We start from the raw sequence: 25,209 nt of genomic DNA, 5'->3' as shown, positions 1-25,209 counted from the left end.
TCAAAGGATGGAAAGCAGAATGGCAATGTCTTACAAGAAAGCCAGGTTCAAGCAGGGGCAGTTAGCTTTCTTTTCTAACTACTTATTATTATTAAAATTCTAACTTTCAGCCAAAATGAATCTAACTTTCAACACAGGTTCTTATGTTTCCTGAAGAATTGGTGTCCCTCTCTTTTGTTTCCCTTTCCCCTTCTTTTCTCCTCTTTTATTTCCTCCTTCCCTTTCCCCTTTTCTTCCCTTCTCATTTGTTTAGCTTCTCTTCCCCTTTATCTTCCCCTTTCTTTTCCACTTTGTCTTTCTCCTTCCCTTCTCCCTTTTTCCTCCCTCCTTAATCTCTTTATCTTACCCTTTCTCTTCCTTTTTGCCTTTTCCTTTCCCTTTCTCTTCCCCTTTGTCTTCCCTTTTTTCTTCCCCACCTTCTTTCCTCTTTTCTCTTCTACCTCCTCTTCTCCTTTCTCTTACTGCTTCTCTTCCCCCTCCCCTTTATTTGTCTTTCCCCTTCCTTTCTTCCTTTTCTCTTTCCTCTCTTCCCCTTTGTCTTAGCCTCTCCTCTTCACCTTTACTTTATCCCTCCTCTTCCTCTGTCCTTTCTCTTCCTTTCCCTTTCCTTTTCCCCTTCATCTTACTCTTCTTTCCCCCTTTTCTTTTTTGTCTTACCCTTCTGTTTCCTTTCCCCTCCTCTTCCTCTTTGTCTTCCTCTTCTATTCCTTCCTTTCTCTTTTTTGTTTTCTCCCCCATCCCTTATTCCTTTCTCTTCCCCATTCTCTTCCTCTTTGTCTTAACCCCTCCATTCTCCCTTCCTTTTCCTCCTTCTCTTCCCCACTTCCCTTTTCGTCTTTTCCCTAAGAGTCATCTCTTGAGTTTACCTTTCTTTACTAAGACTTGCAATGCTCCTTACTTTAACACTTCCAAGAGCTATGACTAAATCTGTATGGGTCTGCCCTCCACTACACCTGTTTCAACTCATGACCAAACAAGTGGTCATGGAGAGCATCAAAGACTGAAAAATCTTTCACCCTGAGGTCAGCCTCCCAAGGAGTTCAATTTCTAGATAGACAAGTTGGTCCTCAGACCTATCTTTAGCACACTGCCTAGCACATAGTGGGCTTACTGACTTGACCCAAACAGCAGTTATGCAGTCCAGGAACACTGGCCATTCAAAAAGCTGTACTTTACTCACATTGCCTTTAAGACCCCTCCAAAGGTTCCCTCCGTGTTTTGCCTTGAGTAGGCATGTAGCTTAAATAGGACTTGGGGCATGAAGACCTAGGCTTGAAGGTTGTGTTAGATGCTATTAGTGGCTGCGGAATCCCACCCAAGATGCTTCTGGGATCTTGGGATGAGGGCCATAGCACTGAAAAGGATCTTAGGGGTGAAGTAGTCTCATCACATCATTTTACAGATTAGGAAACTGAGGCTCACAATAGCAGAAATTGAAACCCAGGTTTTCTACTGTGTGTGTCTCTCAGTACATGGTGGTAGGGAAGGGTAAACAAGTTGATACAAATTTTGGCAGTCTTGAGTGACGTAACATCTAATGTACTGGCCCAAAAGTCAAGATCTTTGAATTCTGCTTTAGACTCTCCCAAGGAGTGCAATCCGAGTTAAGTCATCTCTGAACCTCCATCCTAAGTTTCTTTCATCCTAAAATGGGGGCAATTATATGACTTATCTCACAAGGGTGTAGTGAAGATCAAATGAGATAATGTAATTATCTAACTTTGCAGATTTAAGAGCTACAAAAATGTTAACTGTGTTAGTCAATGCATTTGGGATCTCATTGGCATGGGCATTTCCTCCATGAACCCCATCTTAGCCCATCTTCCTATTTCCCTCCTGTTCATTCCTTATCTTAGTTCTCCCAGAGATCCTCCCCCACCCAGTATACCATTTAGATTGCAGACCCTCCTCTAAGTCTTTATTCCCCTTACTTTTCAGAGGCATGAACAACAGTAATAATAACAACAAAAATAGTTCCCTAGTCCTGCAAAAACATGGGAGTTGAAATAAACCCAGAGAATCTGGGCTAAGATTAGAGAAAGTAGCCTGAAAAAAACATAAAGGAGTAAGCCCTGGACCTCAGTATTTCTTGTTATTGGAAAGATGGATGGCTCCTCTGTCATCTACCCCAGGAGAATCACATGTCCCCAGAAGGAAGATTTATGTGGGTACAGAACTCAGATGTTAGAATAGGTTTTTCAATCTGACTCTCCCAGTTTCAATTTTCTCTATATTTTCTCTCTTCCATCTCTCTCCTGCCTCTTTCCCTCTCTCTCTCTCACTGATCTATCCTCTCTCTCTCCTCTCTCTCTCTCTCTCCCCTCCCCTCCTCTCCCTCCCCTCTCTCTTCCCCCTTTCCCCTCTCCCCTTGCTCCTCCAGGAATATGCGATCTCAACTTGTGGATTTGTCCACCACCTTCTTCCCTGACTCAGTAGTCACAAAGCAGAGACAGATCAACCGCATGTCTCATGTCAGTAACCCTGAAAAAAGAACTGGCGTTCTTCAACTGAGAAGGGAAGATGCAGTGCTGGCCTGCTTCTTGCTCTGCCACCTATTTTCTTAGCATGGGTCTTTCCTAGGAGCAGGGTTGTTGATCCAGAGGTTAGATGGCTTATCTTTCTTATGTCTAGAGGTTCTCATTCATATTCCCTCACCATGTTCCTTGGCCCATGTCAGGACTGAGTAACCTATCACCAGGAAGAAGAGGTCTCTGCTGAGAAAGAGAGTTGCTAATCTGACTTGCTCTTCTCTTCTCACCTCCAAAATGCCCCCTTATTCCCCCCAACTCATATCAGAATCTTTCTTTCATTATGCCTGAGCCCTGACTGGAAGATGAGTGCAGGTATAGAAAGAAAGAAGGGATTTCTAGGTTCATTTCCCACGCTGGAACCTGAATCTGTCTCAGGGCAGGAGAGAGAACAATAAAGCAAAATCCCTCAGGTCTGTTACAATCTTGGGCATCTCACACCACCTTTTTCCTACCCTAAGGCTGTGGAAACTCAATTTCAGGTTTATTTTGGATATATGTGAAGACAGAGAGGGAATCATTAGCTGTGTAACTAATGATTCCTAGTTTATTTACAACATTTTAAGAGAAATGAATCAATGAAATTAGATGTTTATCAGGCACTTACAAGGGAGCGAGCACAGGATACTGGAGAGAGAGCTGGTCTTTTTTGTGAGGAGGATTTAGGTTCAAATCCCACTTTACATATTACATCAGTGACTCTGGGTATATCATACCATCTCTCTGAACTTCAGTTTCCCCATCTGTAAAAAGGGTATTATAATAATAATAGCATCCATCTCCCAGGAATGGGGTTTTTTTTAGGTTTTTTGCAAGGCAATGGGATTAAGTGACTTGCCCAAGGTCACATAGCTAGGTAATTAATAAGTGTCTGAGGCCTGATTTGAACTCAGATACTCCTGACTCCAGAGCCAATGTGCCACCTAGCCTCCCCCTCAGGGATGGTTTTGATCATCAGATGAATAAAGTGCTTGGAAAACTTTAAGGTGATATAAAATTGTGTGATATCATAGGGTTCAATCTGGAATGGACCTAATCCAATCTTTCACATTTTACAGATGAGGAAACTGAATAGCTCAGATGATTTGACCAAGATTTCATGACTAGTAAGGTATTGAAGTGGGATTTGAACCCAGATTCCCCAGTTCTAAATTCTATGATCTTTCCAATTCACTACCATGTTGTTGATTATTATTATTTGGGTGCCAAAAATATTCCAGGGAGTTAGGAGAGGTAGAGGCAGAGGAGAAAAGAGAAAAGTTTGGATAACATCGACTGTCTTCACAGAATTTTTCACCTACTTCAGGGGAGTTAGGTCACCTACCTGAGTAAAAATAATGCACAAAACTCTACAAGTTCTCAAGATAAGTGAAAAATGCTATGTCAGATGAGAGGGGACAAGGGAGAGAATCAGGGCAGACATTCCAGAGGAGATAGCATTCATTGCCCAGCATATGTTCTGAAGAGCAGGGTCTGTAGTTGCTATTGAAGTCTATCCCTAATTCATTCTAGCACCCCCTTTTTAGAGTACTCAAAAAATACAAAGATACCTCATGTGGGACAGTGGAGACACCAAAAAGGAAAATGACTAAGTTGCATGTGGGTAATTCAATATACAGAGCTCTAGACTCTGCCTCAGACACTCATTGGTTAGGTGACCCTGGGTAAGTTAATTCATTTCTGTTTGCTTCAGTTTTGTCATCAGTAAAATGGTTGGATAATAATGGCTCCTATTTTCCAGGGTCATTGGGAGGATCAAATGAGATGACAATTGTTAAAAAACTAACAAAAAACCACTTTGCTCCATATAGATGCTAACTGACTTTTCTGAACTTCCTTGCTACCTTCTTCCTCAGTCTCCATTGACTCCGTCCAGGAGGTGTGTGAAGGAAAACAGTCAGAGATTTTCCAACGCTATGCTGATGGGAGCTTTGACCCCAATTGTTGCTTCAGTATCTACTATGGGGACCACATGGAGTCACTGGACCTCGTGTCTTCCAATGGAGAAGAAGCTCGAACATGGATCACAGGCCTCCGGTACCTGATGGCAGGAATCAGTGATGAGGACAGTCTGTCCAAACGCCAGAGAACTCGTGACCAATATCCTTTGGAACTGGAGTTGGGGCTGGGGTAGGGAAGGAAGTAATTGTAGAATCTTTGAATATATATATATAGGGACGTTCAGGAGGTAGTCTATTCCAACCTTCTTCTCCCTTCTAGAGTCAACTTTATTTGATAAGACCTTGTTGAAAGGCGATGTGGTAGAGAGCAATGGATTTGTTTTCCTCCAGAGTCTGCGAGTTCCTTGAGAATAGGGACTGGGATTTTTACTTTTTTGTTTTCTTTTGTTTGCCTTTCTTTGTTTTCACAGTGCCATATGCATACATTAAGTGACACCATGAACTTAGAGAGAAATGGTTTTTAATCTCATTTTTGAATCTTTCAAGCTTCATAACCCCAGGGCAGGTCAACTCATTTCTCTGAGCCTCAGCTTCCTTATTTGTAAAATTACAAGATTGTTCTTAAGATAAAATGAGAATGATGGAAAGTTATTGGCAAACCTTGGAACATTCTCTAAATGTCAGTTATTATGATAAGTTCCAATTATTCCAAGAATCAGCCTTCTGACCTCAGGCAAGGACTGCTCATTTGTAAAATTCGAAGTTGGACTAGATAATCACTCAGATTCCCTCTGGCTCCCTTCAAATGAATAGACAGAACCTATCAACAGTGATAAGAATTTAGAGTTGAATGGGACCCTAAAGATGTTCTTGAGCATCTTCCTTTTGTGATTGAGGAAACTGAAGCATAGAGAGGGTTGTCATCAGGAAACTCTTCCTAGTAATTAGAGGTATCAAAGAGGAGAATGGGTTGGCTGGGGCAGGAGGAGGAGGCCCCTCATGTTTGTAGGTCTTCAAGCAAAGGCTGGATGACTACTTAGTGCCTTTGTCATTTTGGGCATTCCTTGGTATGGGTTGTTGGCTATTGAGTTTCCTTCCAATTCTTTTTTTTTTTTTTGGTGAGGCTGTGAGGTTAAATGACTTGTCCAAGGTCACTCAGCTAGATATCAAATGTCTGAGGTCATATTTGAACTCAAGTCCTCCCGACTCCAGGGCCAGTGCCACCTAACTGTCCTGCATTTCCTTCCATTTCTAAAGACACTATGATTCAGTGATGGTGGAAGAGAGATAGCATGTCACTGTGGATAGATAACTAGCCTCAGAGATGGAAAGACTTAGGTTGAATTCCTGTTTCTAACCATTATAGCTTTGTGATCCAAGAACAAGTCACTTAAACTCTCCTAGTGCTCTGAACATCTTGTTAGGATCATAAACTGCAGAGAAACTGCTTTTGGTAGAGAAATTTTTCCCATCTGGAAGTATCCTAATCTAAGAGATTACAGGTCCAGTCCCTAGCTCTATGAATATGTAACTTATTTAAGACCTAATAGTCAGTTGGGGGCTGGAGTGTTCTGACTCCTGACCCCAATCAACTAACCAAACAAGAATTTAAGTGTCAGGTGCTTTTCTAGTCATTGAAACTCAAAGACAAAACTGAAACCCTTTCTTTTCTCAAGGACCTTACATTCATATCTTTAGTGGATAGTTTGTTTATCCTTCAACATACTGCCTTTCATCTAAAATGTTCCCACTCTGTGAAATGGGGTTATTGGCTTGAGTTTCCTTCTACCACTTCTCTGAGAATCTGGGATTGGGTCCTGAGGACCATATGTCACCTCTATGTCTTCTCTGCCCAATTTTGGGCAGTGGAAGTGAGGAGAGACTGGCGGATGGGAGGACCCAGGAAAGGGATTGAATTAGGAAGGGAATGTTTGGGACTTGAGCTATCTATATTAAGGGATGTTGTTGGGACTGGACTGGGTCAGACCAACTGTTGTATGACCCCTAACTCAGGCTCAAAGTGGCTGAAGCAGACATTCGACGAGGCAGATAAGAATGGGGATGGCAGTCTGAGCATTAATGAGGTCCTCCAGCTTCTTCATAAGCTGAATGTGAATCTTCCCCGACAGAAGGTGAAACAGATGTTTAAGGTAAGCTAGTAGTGGGCCCTTGTCTGGTCCAGTAGGGTCTGGAGGGACCAGGGGAAGGATGGAGAAAAGCAATCATTGGCTCCCTAAGGCAACTTGCTAATGATTCATCTTTTGGGGGGAGAGGTCTGGGAGGAAAATAGAGAGTCACATTTCATTGCCTTAAGCCTCTGCTTTACAAATGTCAGGAAAACTGGAAACCAATGCCTTCCACTGTCAATTATCCAGGCTCTTGAGCAGCAACATGGATAATCCAAAGGCCATCCCTTGCTGTGGGATCTCTTATTTTGTACTTAGCCATGTACATGTGATCTTCCCAATACCCTGACCCCAGGAAAATGGGAATTCCTTGGGAAATGGACCTGTTCCACTTTGTCTTTAGCCTAACGCAATTCCATCAGCCAGTTGACATAAATTGACTAAAAACTTACTATTAAGTTACTGGGGATTCAAAGAAAAGCAAAATGAATCCTTGTCCAATAAGGATCTTGCATTCTAGAATGCAAGGTCTCTAAGGAGACACCTTACAAACAGGATCTATACTGAGTAGATTGGAGAAAGGAAGGGAATAAGTATTTAAATAGTGCCTACTGTTTGCCAGGTTATATACAAAGAACATTTTATATACATACGTACATATATATATATATATATATATATATATATATATGATCTCATTTGATAAAAAGTGATATTGGGGGGGCATCTAGGTGGCACAGTGGCTAGAACACTGGCCCTGGAGTCAGGAGTCCCTGAGTTCAAATCTGGCTTCAGACACTTAATAATTACCTAGCTGGGTGGCCTTGGGCAAATCACTTAACCCTATTACCTTGCCAAAAAAAAAAAGACCTAAAAAAAAGTGATATCAAAAGGAAAGTATGAGCAATGGCAGACTCTGAGAAAGATGAGATTTGAGTCTAGTCTTACAGAGAAGAAATGCTTAACTTTAAGTTGGAGAATCTGGATTCTGATACCAGCTCTACCATCTACCGTAATGTGACTCATGGATCAAACCGCTTAGGGTCCTAGATTCAATATTTGCTTGAAGATGATGAGTGAGTATGAATGATGAGTTCAGGACAATATAGAATTTTATGCAGGAGGAGAGAGAGAGAGAGAGAGAGAGAGAGAGAGAGAGAGAGAGAGAGAGAGAGATTGATTTTTGTTATTGAGCGATTTCAGTTGTGTCTAACTCTTCATGACCTCATTTGGGGTTTTCTTGGCAGATACTAGACCAGTTTGCCATTTTCTTGTCCAGCTCATTTTACAGATGAAAGAAACTGAGGCAAACAAGGTTATGTTACTTGGCCAGAGTCAGAGTGCTAGTAAGTGTGTAAGGTTATATTTGAAATCAAGAAGATGATTTTTTGCTGACTCCAAACCTAGCATTCTATCCACTTCATCACATGGAAGAGAAAGAGAGAGAGAGAGAGAGAGACAGATAAACAAACACAGAGAGGCACAGAGAAGAGACTGCAGATGACAATTGATTGATTTAGAGTTGTGGAAAGGACCTCAGAGACCATCTAATTCATCTTCCTCATTTCATTGTAGAGGAAGCAGAGGTTCAGAGATATGAAGTGATTTTCTCAGGGTCATACAACTAGAAAGCAGAAAAGGTGAGATTTGAACCCAGGCCCTCTGCTGCCAATTCCACTTTTCTTTTCACTGCCAAATGCCCCCTTTCTGGGTTTCCAGTTCCTCTTCTATAAAACTAGAAGAGGGAGAGATGAAGTAGTTTCTATCTAGCTCTGAATCTCTCAGCCTTCTTAGATACCTAATAAGTCTTTGTGGATCTGCACTAGATTTTGATGAAGCAGCAGGTTCGTCTTCCTAACAATATCAGGTTTAAGGAAGTTTTCAGACAGGTTCTAATTTCATGAACTAATTTCTGGGGGAGTTGAAAAATTGGCTGTCATGGGGAAGATAAATTAGCTTTGTTTGGTTTGGCCCCAGAGGACGGAACTAGGAGCAGGAGGAGGAAAGTTGCAAAGAGGCAGATTTGGACTTGAGGTCAGGAAAAACTTCCTAACAATTCTAGGCCCCCAGTGCAATAGGCTGTCTCCCAAAATAGCAAATTTGTTCCTTTCTTCAAAGATGAGACTGGTTGAGCCCTGGTTGTGGATATGTTATAGAAGGATTCCTTCTGACATGTGGGCTGGGCCGTGGGATCCCTTCCAATTCAGATATTCTGTGATTTTTTTTTTTGGTGTGAAAGGAAGCCCAGAGAATGATGTTTAAATCTCTGTGTATCTAAAGGGAATTACAGTCCAGGTTCTGTGAAGCCAGCAGAAGTCACCACAGAAATTCAGGGGGCAGTCTTATGCTGGCACATGCCAGTTGAGTAGTCACTTTTCCCTAGATCTTGAAACTTAAAAGGTGGGGTGGGTGGAGAGAATGGATTGTGTTCATTGTGATGCTCTGGATGGAATCTTAGTTGTGGAGAGAGGAAAACCTGGTTTCAAATCCTCCCTCACACATTTGCCATTTGTGTGGCAACCAAGTTATCCTCAATACCTCATTATCACTGACCCACCATATCCAATCAGTTTCCCAATGTTATTATTTCTTTTCTGGTGGGCATCATTTGTCCTTTTTTGCTTTACTCACACAGCTGCCACTCACCATTTAGGCCCACAGCATCTCTTACCTGGGCTATTACAAGAGCCTCTAATTCATTTTCCCACCTCCAGTATCTCCCTGATCCAATCTATCCTTCATTCATCAGCCAAAGAGATTTTCCTGAAGCATAGGTCTAATCATGTTGTCTACCTACTCAATAAACTCCAGAGGTCCCCTGTTATCTCTAGGAACAAATTAATCTCCTATTTGGCATTGAAAGCTCTTTATAACCTGGACCCTTCCAATTTTCCCAGTCTTCTTACTCTAGGTTATAGCCATATTAACTGCTCTGCTTTCCAGATTTTCCATCACCAGTCACCACGACTTTGTACTTTCTGGAATGCTTTCCTTCCTAATCACTGTCTCTTAGAATCCCTTTCTTCCTTTAAGACTCACCTCAAATATTACTCTCTTCGGGAAGCTTTTTCTGGTCCCACCTATCCTTCCTTCCTTTCTTTCTTTCTTTCTTTCTTTCTTTCTTTCTTTCTTTCTTTCTTTCTTTCTTTCTTTCTTTCTTTCTTTCTTTTTTTTTTTAGATCTTTGATAGGCAATGGGGTTAATTGGCTTGCCCAAGGCCACACAGCGAGGTCATTACTGAAGTGTCTGAGGCCAGATTTGAACCCAGGTACTCCTGACTTCAGGGCCAGTGCTCTATCTGCCTCCCCCCATCCTTTAACACTATTGCCTCACTGCAGTCTAATTTGCAGAGCAGTCAATACATCAGCCCATGATGTCATTGGTCCTCTTCAAAAATGGTGTACAAACAACTGTAGCAACACTGGCTTTCCCTCTAAGGCTCCCTTCTACCTATTCTGGATGGATCTCGCTTGGATCTGTTTATATGGAAGTTGTCTCCCAGATTAGAGTAAATGTTCCTTAAAAGCAAGGATCTTCTTCTTAACTTTGTAATACCCTTGCTTAGCAAAGCACTCATCCTAGAGCAAATGCTTAACGTCCTTTTTGGATAGGAGCAAGTCATATTACTTTTCTGAGACTCACTTTCCTGCTCATAAAATAAGGAGGTCAGAATGGGCAATCTTTAGCCTCTTTTTAGCTCTAAATCTACATTCGTAAATATAAGCCAATCCCATTGCCCCTGGGTCAAGGTTCTCTAAGCAGAAGCTGTTTCTAAATCCCTTTTCCAAGATGTAATTAGCCAAGTTCTCCCTTAATGACTGGCTGCAGGCTGGAAGGATTGTTGAGCATCCCAGCCAAATGGGATGGAGTTTGCATTGAGGGGAGGACAGTGTTGGACCAGCCAGGGCAGACAATTGGATTTACTCCTAGTGCTGCTGTGTTCTTTCTGAAATGTCAGGACCTTAGAACATGGAATGTCAAAGCTTGGAGAGCCCTTAGGACTGGGAATGCTCTAACTGGAAGGGACCCTTAGAGATTATTTCATTAAGCTCCCTTTATTTCACAAGTGTGGAGACTGAGATCCAATGGGAAATATTGTGGGCTCTGCTCCTGAGGCTATTGATTATTTCAGGCAGGTGTGCAGAGAGCTGTGAGCCCAGGAGAGAAAAGTACAAAATGAAGCAAAACTTCCTTCTTTCCTACCTTCCTTTAATTTTTCTGACCTCTTAAAAGGCAGGTTCTTGTTTTTGTGGCTCCCAACTAAATTCATTCATTCTCTCTCCCTCTCCCTCTCCCTCTCCCTCTCCCTCTCTCGCTCTCCCTCTCCCCTCTCTCTATCTGCCTTTGTATTTCTCTTTCTCTCCCCTCAATCTCTTCCTTACCCCTTCTCTCCATCTCTCCCTCCCTCTCTGTCTCTCCTACTCTCTCTCTCTCCTCTCCTCCTACTCTCTCTCTCTCCTCTCCTCCTTCTTCTCTCCTCTTTTCTCTCTACTTTATTCTTTCTTTTCTCTCTCTCTCTCTCTCTCTCTCTCCCTCTCTCTCTCCCCCCCCTCTCTCCCCCTCTCCCCCTCTCCTCTCTCCTCTCTCCTTTCTCCCCTCTGTCTGTCTTTGTATTTCTCTTTCTCCCCCCCCTCTGTCTCTCTCCCTCTCTCTCTCCCTCTTCCTCTCCCCCTCATAACAACCAAATTCATTATCTCACTCTGTATTCTTTCTCCTTCCTCTCTGGGCCTCACTTGGTAATGCTCCCCATTGTTAGAAGTTATGAAAATTCCTCCTTCAGCAGTAGCCACAGCCTTTATTGTCTGTAATTATAGTTTCCATCTCAGACTATCATAAGACATTTGGACTGGGGAAAGGGGGAGCACCTTGGGAGGTTTCATTCTGGGCTTTTGTTGAATGCAAAGTGGTACAGGGAACCTGACTCTCAAAATGAAAATCTCTCTCCTTCTCCACCACAGTCTCTTGACATGATATTTTATTCCAAACCTGAGAAGAAGATTTCTTGAGCCTGAAAATCATTGTTTTGGGGCTGCTACTGCTACTGCTTCCTGTCTGTCTTCTTGACAGCTGCCTCTGGGAGGCTGCCTGGGGTCTCTCTCTTCTGAAATAGGCTTCTCTTGGCTAGGCAAGAGTAGGCTGTGTTCAACTGGAGTGAGGAAAGCAGTAAGGTTATGTGTATGTGTGTATTTGTGACAGAGAGACAAAGAGAAGGGAAGGAGAGAAGGGAGAGAGGAAGAAATGGAGGAAAGAATAGAGAGAAAGAAAAAAGAGAAGATAAAAGAAAGGAAAGAAAGGAGAATAAGACAAATGCACACCTTCCCCACAACACACAAACACACACACACACACACACACACACACACACACACACAGCTGAACCCTGACAGTTCCTGATAGAATCCACAGGTATTCTTGGCTGCTGATCAAAATGGTGAGGTCTGGGGCTGACAGAATCCCTTACAACTTTCAGGTCTCCAGAGCCCTGTCCCAGTATTCTCATTCCTTTGGATTGAGGGGAGTCTCTGGACTACTACCTGCTGACATTGGCATGTTGATTGACTGAATGAGCACACTCGATTCAACAATGTTTTTAAAGACCTATTATGCACCTGGTACTGTGCTAATCTGTAAGGATATAAGGACAAAAGTCAATGTCCCTGCCCTTGAGGTGCTTACCTTCTCTCACTCTCTTTTTAATTTTTTAAAACTTCTCAGTATATATTTCCATATATACCATAGGACAGAGATAGGAGGATTGTCTTACATTACCTAGTTCTCTATTCCATGGCCTCAGAACATTTTCTTACTCCTCCTCTCTTTCTTATCTCTCTCTCTCTCTCTCTCTCTCTCTCTCTCTCTCTCTCTCTCTCTCTCTCTCTCTCTCTCTCTCCTTCTCTCTGCATGTCTCTCTTTTTCTCTTTGTATGTCTATCTCCCTGCTTGTGTCTCTATCTCCCCCTCACTGACTCTGTCTCGTTCTCTCTTTGTCTCTCACTCTCAAATATTTTATTTTTCCTAATTATGTGTAAAATAGTTTTCAACAATTTTATAAGATTTCAAGTTCCAAGTTTTCTCTTTCTACCACCATCTCCCCTCCACAAGATAACTAGCAATTTGATGCAGTTTATATGTGTACAATTATGGAAACATATTTCCACACTAGGCATGTGAAAGAAGAAAGAGAATAAAAAGGAAAAGTCACAAAAATGTGAAACTAAATAAATAAATAGAGCGCTGGCCCTGGAGTCAGAAAGACCTGAGTTCAAATCAGAGCCTAGACACTTAATAATTGCCTAGCTATGTGTTCTTGGACAAGTCACTTAGCCCCATTGCCTTGCAAAAAGCCAAAAGAAAAACAAATTTAAAAAGTGAATATAATATACTTTTATGTGCATTTAGTCTCCATAGTTCTTTCTCTAGATAAAGATGGCAATTTTCATCACAGGCCTTTTAGAATTGTCTTAGATCATTGCATTGCTGAGAAGATCCAAGTCAATCATAGTTGATCATCACATAGTGTGATTGTTTCTGTGTACAATGTTCTCCTGGTTCTGTTAACTCCACTCAGCATCAGTTCATTTAAGTCTTTCCAGATTTTTCTGAAATCTACCTGCTTACAATTTCTCATAAAACAATAATAATCTATTACATTCATTTACCACAAATTGTTGAACCATTTTGCAACTGATGGATATTCCCTCAATTTTCAGTTCTTTGTTAGCTGCTATAAATATTTTTGCATATGTAGGTCCTTTCCCCCTTTCTTATGATCTCTTTGGGATACAAACCTACTAGTGGTATTGCTAGATCAAAGGGTAAGCACAGTTTGACTGCCCTTTGGCCATAGTTCCCCAGAATAGTTGGATCAGCTCACAATTCCACCAACAATAAATGTGTCCCAATTTTCCCACATCTCCAACATTTATCATTTTTTCTGTCATATTAGCTAATCTCATAGGTGTGAGATGATATCACAGAGTTGTTTTAATTTGCATTTCTCTAATCAATATTGATTTAAAGCATCTTTTTATGTCTATACAAAGCTTAAGTTTCTTTTCTTGAAAACTGCCTCTCATATCTTATCATTTATTGGTGTTATACATATAATATACATGTATAATATACATATAATACAATTATGTATTGTATTCTTATAAATTTGACTCAGTTCTCTATATATTTTTAGAAATGAAACTATTATCAGAAACACTTGCTGCCAAAATTGTCTTCCATTTTTCTGCTTTCCTTTGAATCTTGGTTGCATTGATTTTGTTGTGTAATTTTAAAAATTTAATGTAATCAAAATTATCTATTTGCATTTCATAATGTTCTCTATCCCTTGTTTGGTCATAAATCTTTCCTTTCTTCATTGATCTAACAGGTAATCTATTCCTTGCTCCCCTAATTGGCTTATGGGATTTCACTTTATATCTAAATCATGTACCTACTTTTACCTTATCTTGGTATAGGGTGTGAGATGTTGGTCTGTGCCTAGTTTCTGCCACACTATTTTTCAGTTTTTTCAAGAGTTTCTGTCAAATTGTGAATGCTTTTCCCAGGAGGTGGAGTCTTTGTGTTTATCAAATAGTAGATTACTGTAGTCATTTACTACTGTGTATTTAATCTATTGCACTGATCCATCACTCTGTTTCTTAGCCAAAATGATTCACTCTTAGCTAAGAAATAAAAATGGTGTCTCTTTTTTTTCATCAATTTTAATTTTCCTAAAGTTTCTGAATGTAAACAAGTCTCTGCTGCAAACAAGAGAATTGTCCATACTACCAAGGTCTCTGTTGTGCAGATTTGGCTTTTCTTTTTTAAAGATTAATAAGATTCATCTGTAGTTTTTAAAATTGAAGGGATTTACATTCTCATGATGAGAAACAACATGTACCATACCTAAGTAAATAAAAAATAATAGTCCAAAAATATAGTGATGTAATGGGGAAGGATCAGTAAGACAAATGAGCAAGGCTTTATGTAGGTGGAGATGTTTAAACTAAACTTTGAAAGAAGTTATTCTTAAGAAGCTGAGATGAGGAGGGTAGTCTTCTCAGATTGGGGTGGGTGGAGAATGGGGTGATTGTCTACCTCCTGCAAAGGCAGGAGGTAGAAAGGTGTATGTGGGGAACATGGAACTGCCCATTGTGGATGAAGTATAAAGTGTGTGAAGGGGAAAGACATGTGTATGACCTGGGGATGGTGGGGTGGTGGTGGAGGTAGACTGGGAAAGGTTTCTGCACTTTGTGCTAGAGGCCATACATTGTTGGATGGGCTCTGGGAAAAGTCCTGGGAATCATGAGGAGGACATTTGGAGCAGGGAAAAGCATTCATATAATATGCTAAAGAAGATCTCATTCCAGACCAGTTCTTTTTTTAAAAATACATCTTAATGATACACTGACATTTCCTGGTACATTCTTTCCCTACTAGTACCAGTACCCCCATCATCCCTTATCATCCAGGATAAAATGATAAAAAGAAAAAAAGTTCAACAAAACTAGAAAGCATTTTCAAGGTCTGCCATTATATGTCATCTTTTTAGCCAGGAGAATAAAATTCAAATGGAAATAATTCCAGTGGGTCAGCAGTATATTGGCTTAGAAAACCACAAATTATATTATCTATGTTATATTGTATTTTTATTTCTCATATTAAACATTTCTCAATTGTAGTCAGGTTCAGGCAACCTTTGGGGAGTTTTGCCTGCTGATTGAAGTTGTGAGTTTGACATCTTGGTCTAAACCCTGGGCTTCCAGGTCTGCAGAAAGGGGGAGGAGTTGGTTCATTATAATTTTTTCAGTATTCAGTTTCGATTGTTTTCTCGTTGTCCTTTATGTTGACACTCTCATAACCATGTTACATATTGGTTTCCTGGCTTTGCTTACTTGGCTCTTCATTAACTCAGGTAAGTATTTCTTATGCATCTCCTATTTCTTCACATTCATCATTTCCTTTTTTTTTAGTTGTCTTTTTTTGCAAGGCAGTGGGGTTAAGTGGCTTGCCCAAGGTCACACAGCTAAGTAATTATTAAGTGTCTGAGGCCAGATTTGAACTCAGGTACGCCTGATTCCAGGGCTGGTGCTCTATCCACCTAGCTGCCCCACATTCATCATTTCTTACAGAACAATAAAATACCATTATTCTCATGTAAACCCCATCTTGTTTGGCACCTTTTCTCCATTGCTACCACAAAGAATGCTGTTACAAATATTTTGGAGTCTATGTGACCTTTGCTTTTGCCCAGACCCACTTCTGAAGGCAGAGCGGGGCAGGGGGAAGCAAGACCATCATTAAATTGTTTAAGAGAGCATGAGAACTCTGGGGGCAGAAAAGTCCCTGCAGTAAACTCTTGGCAGACAAAATCACTGCAAATTGGGAGCTAGGCAATGCAGTAAATCATCCCTTTCCTTAATGATTACGGGGACATGTGCAACCTTCCTTGGGGTGCAAGCAGCCCTTGCTTGCTTCCTAAATGGAGTAAGGGCTAATGATGGGCCTCGTATCACACATATAGCAAATCCCTGAGCTGAGCTCAGCAGAGTTTCTAATAAGTGCACACTTTGCCAATGATTTTTTTTCTCGCTGCTCTCTCCCCTTTGCCACATGGGAGAATGGCTGCTCATGGAATTTGCTCAAAAATAATGCTGATTGGTCTCAGAGGAAGAATTTCAGAGCCAGAATGGACCTTGGACCAATTATTCTACATAGCATCCTCAATGAGTAGTTGTTCAACCTATACTTGAAGACTTCCAATGAGAGGAACTACCGCCTCTTGAGGAAGCACATCCCACTCTGGGACAGCTTTCAGTGCCAGGAAGTCCTCCTGCCAACTTTCACCAGCTTCCTTTGCCATCTACTCCCTGGTTCTGCTCTTTAGAATAAGGCAAAGGAAGCCCAATCTGTCTTTTACATAAATTGATAGTTTTTCAAATACTTGAACTCAGCTCTCATGCTTCCCCCCCCTGCCCATTCTTCTCTGCTGTAAGCCAAGCACACTCACATGCCTGGTTCCTTGAACAGATTATGCATTAGAGAATTGCTTAGTTAGAAGGGACTTTCGAATAATCTAGTTCAATTGAGCCTCAATCATCTTGCATTTATTAAATAGCCATTGAGGTACTAAGATAGGCACCAAAATGGAAACTCCTCTTGGGCATGGAAGGCTTCATCTTTGTATCATCAGACCTGAATAGAGCACAGGACCTGGAGTCAGGAAGACCTGTATTTCAAACTGATCTTAGACAGTTTTTGTGAACCTGACCAAGTAACTTCACCTCTGTTTACCTCAGTTTTCTCCTCTGGAAAATGGCAATGAAAATAATAGCACTCACCTCATAGGGTTGTTGTGAAGATCAAATGTGATAATTCCTATTGAGCCTTTAGCATAGTGACTAGCACATAGTAGGTGCTATATAAATATTAGTATCAGCATCATCACCATAATTACAGTTCATGGACACTAAAGACGCTTGTGTTGATTGCTTGTCAGAATTTAAAGGTACTTTAATCAAAATACCTTTCTTTTTTTCACAAATGAAAGTCCAGTGAGAATAAATCCCCCGTCCAAAGTAATAGAATGCACATGAATTTCAAGTCCTTCACATGACTGGTTGCCTTCCTTTGGATGTTAATCATGACCTTATTGTGATGCCCAAGACCATCCAAGTATGATGGATAGCCCATGCAAAGACAAAGAAAAGGGAGATCAAATGTTATATATATATGAGAAGAAAGTAGACTAGAGATATAGTAACTAGTACATAGTAGGCATTTAATAAATGTGTATTGATTATAACATAGTTGAAAAGAACCTGAAAGATAAAATAATCCAAACTTCTTTTTTATATTTGGGAAAACTGAAGCCTAAATTGTAATAATACTGTGTTCTATCTAGTGTCTGACCAGGTCAGAGGAGAGCAAGACTATTACCTCCTTATGTCTCGAATCAGAAATGTAGATCCTAATCTCTGGAGGCAGAGGCAAAATTGAAATTTGATGGGCCATGAGCCCCTAGAAGCTGATGGAATAGTGAGGCTGCTACCAGAATCTTGAAAAAGAAGAAAACAAAATGATAGCTGGTCCTCCCAAAGGGTACAGATACAGCTGTAGGATCTGTAGCTCTGGATGAAATGCAGGAAACTCTGCCTTTGCAAACCCCTCAGCCAATATTTTAATGTCTCTCCACTACAAGCGGGGGGGGGGGGGGGGGGGGAGGAATTATTCTGCCTATCTGCAAATGGACAGGGCTGTCAGGAAGGCCCTGGTGAAGGCAGAAGTTCAGCCAGGATGGCAACCATCTCTGAAGACTTGGCTTTGCTCCTTGCCTGGGGGATGGAGCAGAGAAAGCAGCCAACCGAATTGCCCTAGGAAGACGAGCTCCCAAGCAAAATCTTTGAATTGCTTGTATAATTAATACTAATTTTGTTGTAGAAAAATCTTGATATTATTTAGACCATCCTGAATTGCCTAATCAAGATAGAACTGTGTGTATTAGTTAAAGAGAGAATGGAATATAGTTTCATTAAAATTAATATATTGTGAAAAGACTTGTTACAGCCTTAAAAGGACTCAATACAACCAGTCACCCATGGGGCTTAATTTTCTAATTAATGCCCTCTTGCTGGCTCGATTGCAGGGTGGTTTATTACTGTAATGGGCTCTAATTCAACATTAGGCATTTTAAAGATGGGCCTGGGCTTTGATCTCCTAGCATTTCTCATTTTGAAAATGAATGCCATTTTACAGCTATATTGGAAGGGGTCTTTGGAGGCACATCTTCAATCAGACCACCTACTACACACCATTGTCATATCTTCATCCTGGCTTTTTGTTCAATTTTCTTTTACTTCTTGATGCTTGGTTTACAAATAGGAAAGAGATTTTTCTGATTTTTTTTTCTGATCCAATTTGACAAGAGAAAATTACCCAAAGCAGATCACAACACCAATAATAAACACATTGATAATGCTTAAAATGTGTGAGATATTTTATTCATATTACCTCATTTGAGTCCCACAACTTGACCAAGAATTTATAAAGGATCAACTATGTTCTAGGATCTTGGGGACACAGATTAAAATAATGAGTCACTACCCTCAAAGAACTTATATTCTATAACCATATGAAGTAGATGATGCAGGTATTATTAGTCCCATGTTAACAAATGAGTTTCAGAGAGTGTCATTGGATCACTGGTTTCGAAATAGGCTGACTAGTCAGGGGAGGCATTATTAAAGGCTTATAATATATAAACACTGTGCTAAATCTTGGGGATGCATACAAACAAAACTATTACTACTCTCTAGGGATTGTCACATATTTGGGGGAATGTTTCAGGAAAGAAAGATCTTGGGGTATTTAAGGTGCAATGATAAACCCAATGATAATGCACCTTTTCAGAGATATTTATATGTTATGCTTTGCTGGTGATAAGCCCATTTGATGATGCCAAGGATTTTGTGTTCCTTTGTAACTGTAGCAATGTTAAAGGTCATATAATCAAACTCTAGTCTTTTATGTATTAGGAAAGTGAGCTAGAGAAATAAAGGTTCTTGCCCAACGTCACTGAGATAGCAAGTTAACACACCTCGGCTTCAGACTCTTATCCAAATACTCCAAATACACTGATTTTTCTATTGTATCACTTAGATTGAATGAGTTGCTCAAGGTCATACCACTAGAAGTGTTGGGCAGAATTTCAACTTGAGACTTTCTGATTTCAAGTTCAGCATTCTTATTTACTACTCTGCTGCCTTGAAAGATGCAGGAAAGGCACTGGAATTAAATCCAATCTAATCCAATAAATGTATATTAAACACTTACTATGGGACAAGTAGTTTACTAAGTACTGGAGATATAATTAATAAATAAAAATGCAATCCTTAGCCTCAAGGAATTTACAGTCTTTTTATTAATATTTATTTTTTCCAATTACATGCTATGAAAGTTTTTCAACATTCATCCACTTGCATATTTATGTTACACAATTTTCTTCCACCCTCCCTTCTCCTTCTCCCTTCAACAGTGAACAGTCTAGTAGAGGTTGTACATTTGTTTTTAACATGTTTACATATTAGTCATTTTGTGAATGAAGAATTAGGACTATAGGAAAAGAAAGAAAATCATGGGATAGGAATGAAAAAATAAGGTAAATTTTTAAAAGGTGAACATAGTATTCATTCAGATTCTGTGGGGTTTTTTGGATTTTTTTCCCTCTGGATATGGATGGCATTATCCATAACAGGTCTTGACTCACAATGTTGTCATTAATATGTGCAATGTTTTCTTGATTCTGCTCCCTTCACTAAGCATCAGTTCGTGTAATTCTTTCCATGTTTCTCTAGCATCCAACCATTCATGGTTTCTTATAGAACAATAGGAGTTCACAATCTAATGGGAGAGGGGGAGGTAACACCAGAAGGAGTTTATAATCTAATGGAAGAGGGGGAGACAATACACAAAAGGAGGCAGGAAAGGAGGCACATTTTTTGTAGAGTTGAACCCAGGCATAGAGGTCAATGCAAAGTAAAGTAAATTGTGAGGGGAAGGAGTTTGATACTCTATTCTCCAGTCCTCTGATCAGGAGAAGAGGTTGAGCAAGGTGGTGTCAGTTATGTAAAGAAACCAAAGAAAAGCCTAGAGGCAACCAAGTGGAGAGTGGAGAATGGAGAGTGTTAGGACTGGAATCAGGAAAAGCTGAATTCAAATCCAGTCTCAGGCTAGCTATGTAATCCTAGGTAAGACACAAATCAAATTGCTTTGGTTTCTTCACCTGTAAAATCAAGATATATAATAACAGCATTTATCTCCCAGGATTCAAATCAAAGAACATTTGTAAAACACTTAGCATCGTATCTGGAACACTTTAAAATGTTGTTTCCTTCCGCTTTTCACAATCTGACCCCTGACCTATCTTTCCAGCATTATCACATATCTGCCCTTTATGCCCTTTATTCTAGCCATGATGGACTCCATCCTGCCCTCAAATGCCTATATTCAATTTACCTAACTTTCCTGCTATGGAATCCCTATTTCTAACTAGTATCTACTACTGAAATTCCCTTCCTTTTGTTCTCAACTCACATCCCTTCATGAAGTCTTCTATGATTCCTCCAGTTAAGTTGATCTCCATTTTCACTACCATTAGGTTATCAGCTTTTTGAAGGTGGCTTCAATGTTATATTGTTTGGGGGGAACGGTGGGAGTGGGAATAACCCTCAGATGGAGACTTACATACAATAATAATGCTTATTATATGGGACATTGTATATCCACTAGGCCATTATGAATTGTGTTTTATGTTGTCTTTTCTTTGGCTATTGGATAAGAGTGAGGGCATTTTTAGCCTTTGCTTTGATGAAGTCAGTGGCTGGAAGGGTTATTATCATCTCAGTGTGGTTTCTTCAACCTTCCCATAAGAGAACTGCTAGTAGTTGGGGGTGGGGACATTGGACTCTCTAGGGAGATATTGGTTGCTGTCCATGGTACAGACATTCAGGGAGCTGATCACTGGCTTTAGATCCAGCGTGTGGGCTTTTTCTCACTGACAGCTTCAGATTTCAACTGTACACACATACATATATAGAAGGGTTGGGACTGGCTCATTATACAAAGATGTGAGGATTGAGCTGTAATGAAAGATTATCACACACCCAGGAAGCTGACAATGGGAGAGAACACCTCACGGCCTTCTCTGCTGTGTGGCTTACACAGCAAACAATGTTCCTGGCCTGGCTTAATCACCAAGTCTTATAGAACCTGTCTGTAATGGGCCACTTGATGGATCCTTGATTAAGACCTGGAGCTTGTTAATTCTGAAAGTCTTGATGGTAGGAATCCCTCTCAGACCAGGTTGTGTTTATTTAATGGCTGAAAAACTGCCATTAATTTTATAAGATGAAGGGAATAAGGATAAAGTTTTCCTTTGTGATACTCCCCTTTATGTTTTGGGGCTCTTCCTGGACAAGAAATAATCTTCCCTAACCTTGCTGCAGTTATCTCTAGCTCAGGATTTCTTTAAACAGTGACTACCATCATTTTCCCTTAATGTGGTCAGACCTAAACACCAGAAATTAGCATGTCAAACAGGTGTTTCTTTTAATTCCAATTAGGCCTTGGTATTATCCCTCATGATGTGTCCATTTAAGTCATTGCAGATGAAGTTGTCAGGGCAGAGGGTAGAAAGAAAAACAGGAAGGGGAGCCAAGAGCAGAAATACATCCAGAGGAGAGGTGATGAGAGGAAATAGGAATGACTGAAAATAAGAGAATCAGAAGAGAAAAAGCACAGTGCCACGGAGGCTAAAGGAAGAGAGATGTTTAAGAAAGAATGGGTTTATCAGTAGGGGCAAATGCTGTTGAAAGCTCAGATAGGATGAATGATAGAGATGGGATTTGTGGTTGCAATAGGAGCTGAATTTGTTGTGATTCTATGACTCAGTGTTGAATTATCATACTATGGTGACCTGTGTGGCAGAGTTTAGTGGAATCAATGACTTGATAGGGATGTGTTGATCACATGCTACATTATAGAGCATGGATAATACAGAGCATATATTTAGAACTGTAATGGACCTCAAAGGTCATTTAGTCTAGATGTCCATCATTTCACAGATGAAGAAATTGAGATTCTAAGAGTCGCAAAGGTTATAAAAATGAAAACTGGGATGTGAACCTAGGACTCTAAAATCCAGTAGCCTTTTCCCTATTGTTCCTTTTTAAAAGGCTATTGATAGTTTTTATTTTTACCTTACCTCCATTTCCAAATATATCTCTCCCCTTTTCAGATAGCTAGTTTGATAATTCTCAGTCATGTTCAACTCTCCATGATCCCATTTGGGATTTTCTTGGCAAAGATACTGGAGAGATTTTGCCATTTCTTTCTCCAGTTCATTTTACAGATGAGGAAACTGAGGCAAACAGGGTAAAGTGATTTACTCATGGTTATGTGGCTAGTGTCTGAGACCAGATTTAAACTCAAGTCCTCCTGACTTCAGGCCCAATACTCTCTTCACTGCTGCACTACCAATAATGGAATTACAATGGGAAAAGCACAACCTTCCATTATTTCAAGAAAGAAATTGAAGGAAGAGAGGAAAGGTGTGATCTTGAGCTAATAATCCTTGTCCTTTCCCTTACAAAGAATTCTTAAAAGAATGAGAAAAAAACACTTCAGCAAAACTAACACTGACCAAATCTGACATATAATAATGCACCATGTATTATTGTGTGGCATGTGACTACATGTGGCCTGTAATAATACTTATCATACCAAATGTGACATGACATATGTCTTACCCACCCATTGATGTAATAACATGTTTCATACTAAGTCTGATGGAATTTATCTTACCCAGTCTGACATATGATGGCAGGTATCATGCCAAGACTGACAAAGGATAACATATTTTAATGTATAACACTGTTTCCCTCAGTCATATGGTAGGTATTGTGGGTGATAAAAATATAATATCAAGTCCCTCCCCTCAAGGTGCTCACAATGTAACATGTGTGGCCATAACTGGGGAGAGGAAATGAATGTATATAACAATGAAGTGCCAAAGTTCATGGCCATGGTCAGTTTGGGAAATCTGGATTTGATATAGTAGGGACTCATGGCAGGTTCTTGGGAGGAGAAATGGTGCTTTGTAAAAGCCAAAGATGCTCTAAGAAAATTGATGATGATAATGAGATTCAGGATACTCTAGTCCAGGAGACTGTTACCACAATCTACATAAAGTGGAATGGTTCTCTTTGAGAACAAAGGACAAAGAACAACAATAGAGTGAGATAAGGGAGAGCAGCCAAAGGATGGAGAAGCTCTCTCTCCACCCTATTTCAGAGTGACCCCAGGAACAAAGGATACTATTGAAGTAGGACTAATAAGACTAATGTGATATGGCAGGGTGATGGGATTCTTCACAATTGTTTACAATTAGTATCTCATTCAATTCTCATAACAACCTTCTGAAGTGGGTGCTATTATTATTCTCATTTAATAGATGAGGAAACTGAGGCAAAAAGAGATTAACTGGCTTGCCCAGGGTTATATAGCTAGTAAGTGTCAGAGACCAGATTTGACTTGTCATCCTTGACTTCAGGCCCAGACATCTATCCACTAAGCTATCCACCTGCTCCCACGAAGATAAATTTCAGCAGAAAGTTGATACCTAACCCAGATACCTTCCACCAATGGAAAATATGAGAAGTCTAAGGTGTAAGGTACAGTGGAAAGAGGACCATCTTTGGAGTCAGAGGAGCCCTGGGTTTAAATCCTTCTTTCTGGGATTCAAGATAACCTTTTTCTTTCCCCATCCAGCTTTTTCATTCTCCCTTCTCTTCTTGAGGGTTACTTATACCACTTGAGAAGCTCATCTAATCCTCCTGAAGCTTTGCAATTGTGTTTGTATGACCTGGCATCTTAAACTTTGGAAGGACACCTAAGCAGGGTAGATTTTTCCTGGTGTCTCCTGTTTATTGTCAGCAAGTGTGTTGAGTAGCAGGGGTGAGTGAACCTCAGCCTCTGCAGAGAAATAGATGTGGCTAGTTGGCTCTTGCTATTATATACCTGGGCAGCTTCGAATAGACATTGCCTAGAGAGTTCATTGTCCCTCTGAAGGTCCTGCTCATTCAGACTGCCTTGTGAGCAAATTTGAGCAATCTGGACAATATGACTAGCACAAAGGCAGGCTCCTTAGCACTTTACAGTCATGACGAGATTAGGCTACATTCTAAAGACTGAATAGACTTGGAAAATTGAGGTCACCACTTGCTTTTCCTAGGATTCTGAATCTAGAACTGAAAGGCCATCTATGAAAGTTCCTCAAATAACAGAGGAGGCCCAAGTGACCTACCCTAAGTTACATAGACAGTAAGACCCTCTGACCCTGAGAAAGCTAAATAGTGCAGTGAACAGAGCACCAGGCCTGGAATCAGGAAAACTCATTTTCCTGAGTTCAAATCCAACCTCAGACACTTACTAGATATGTGATCCTGTGCTATAAAATGAACTAAAGAAGGAAAATGGCAAATCATACATAACCCTTGGAAAGTCATTTCACCCTCTTTGCCTCAGTTTCTTCATCTATAAAATGAATTAGAGAAGGATAATCTGGTGGTACCCTAGGGAAAGTCACTTCACCTTGTTTGCCTCACCTGTAAAATGAGTTGGAGAAGGAAATGGCAACTCACTCAAGTATTTATGCCAAGAAAATGGATCTGACTAAAAAAAAAAAAACCAAAATGACTGAACAACAAACTCTGACTCCAAAGCTGGTCCTCTTCCCACTGTGCCATACTCCTTGGGTCTCCTATATATTCCATCAGTGGAGAGCAGTGAATAAACCATCTGGGTCAGTTATCTACTTCCTGCTGAAATCTTCATAATAGGCATGGGGAGCATTGGCAGACCTTGTTGCCCATGAAGCCCACAGGAGCCTCATCATCCTGGGACCCCTCTGAAAGTTTTGATTTGCTGTCTGCCAGCAACTGCTCCCTATTCCCTATTTTCAACTTCCTTTTGTATTGTTTTCACATAATAGATAATAAAATCCTTGAGGGCTGGGATCATCTTTCTTTTTCTTATTTCTATCCTCAGCATTATAGTGATTATGAATGTTTACTGACTGACTGATGAGGATTGAAAAGAAGGGAAT

The 25,209-nt window shown here is 40.4% G+C and overlaps 1 protein-coding gene across 1 annotated transcript in view; it reads left to right on the top strand.

The window, feature by feature from the left end:
- Positions 1-25,209, top strand: part of PLCH2 (phospholipase C eta 2) — a 350,828-nt gene that overhangs the window by 235,203 nt on the left and 90,416 nt on the right. The window contains exons 4-5 of the mRNA XM_074218687.1: positions 4,385-4,621; positions 6,443-6,579. Coding sequence (XP_074074788.1) covers positions 4,385-4,621; positions 6,443-6,579 — 374 coding nt within the window. The remainder of the gene's footprint in view (positions 1-4,384; positions 4,622-6,442; positions 6,580-25,209) is intronic.

The sequence above is a fragment of the Macrotis lagotis genome, chromosome 1 (assembly GCF_037893015.1).
Source record: "Macrotis lagotis isolate mMagLag1 chromosome 1, bilby.v1.9.chrom.fasta, whole genome shotgun sequence".
In the NCBI taxonomy this organism is placed as follows: domain Eukaryota; kingdom Metazoa; phylum Chordata; class Mammalia; order Peramelemorphia; family Peramelidae; genus Macrotis; species Macrotis lagotis.
This window is presented reverse-complemented; position numbering and strand designations above follow the sequence as displayed.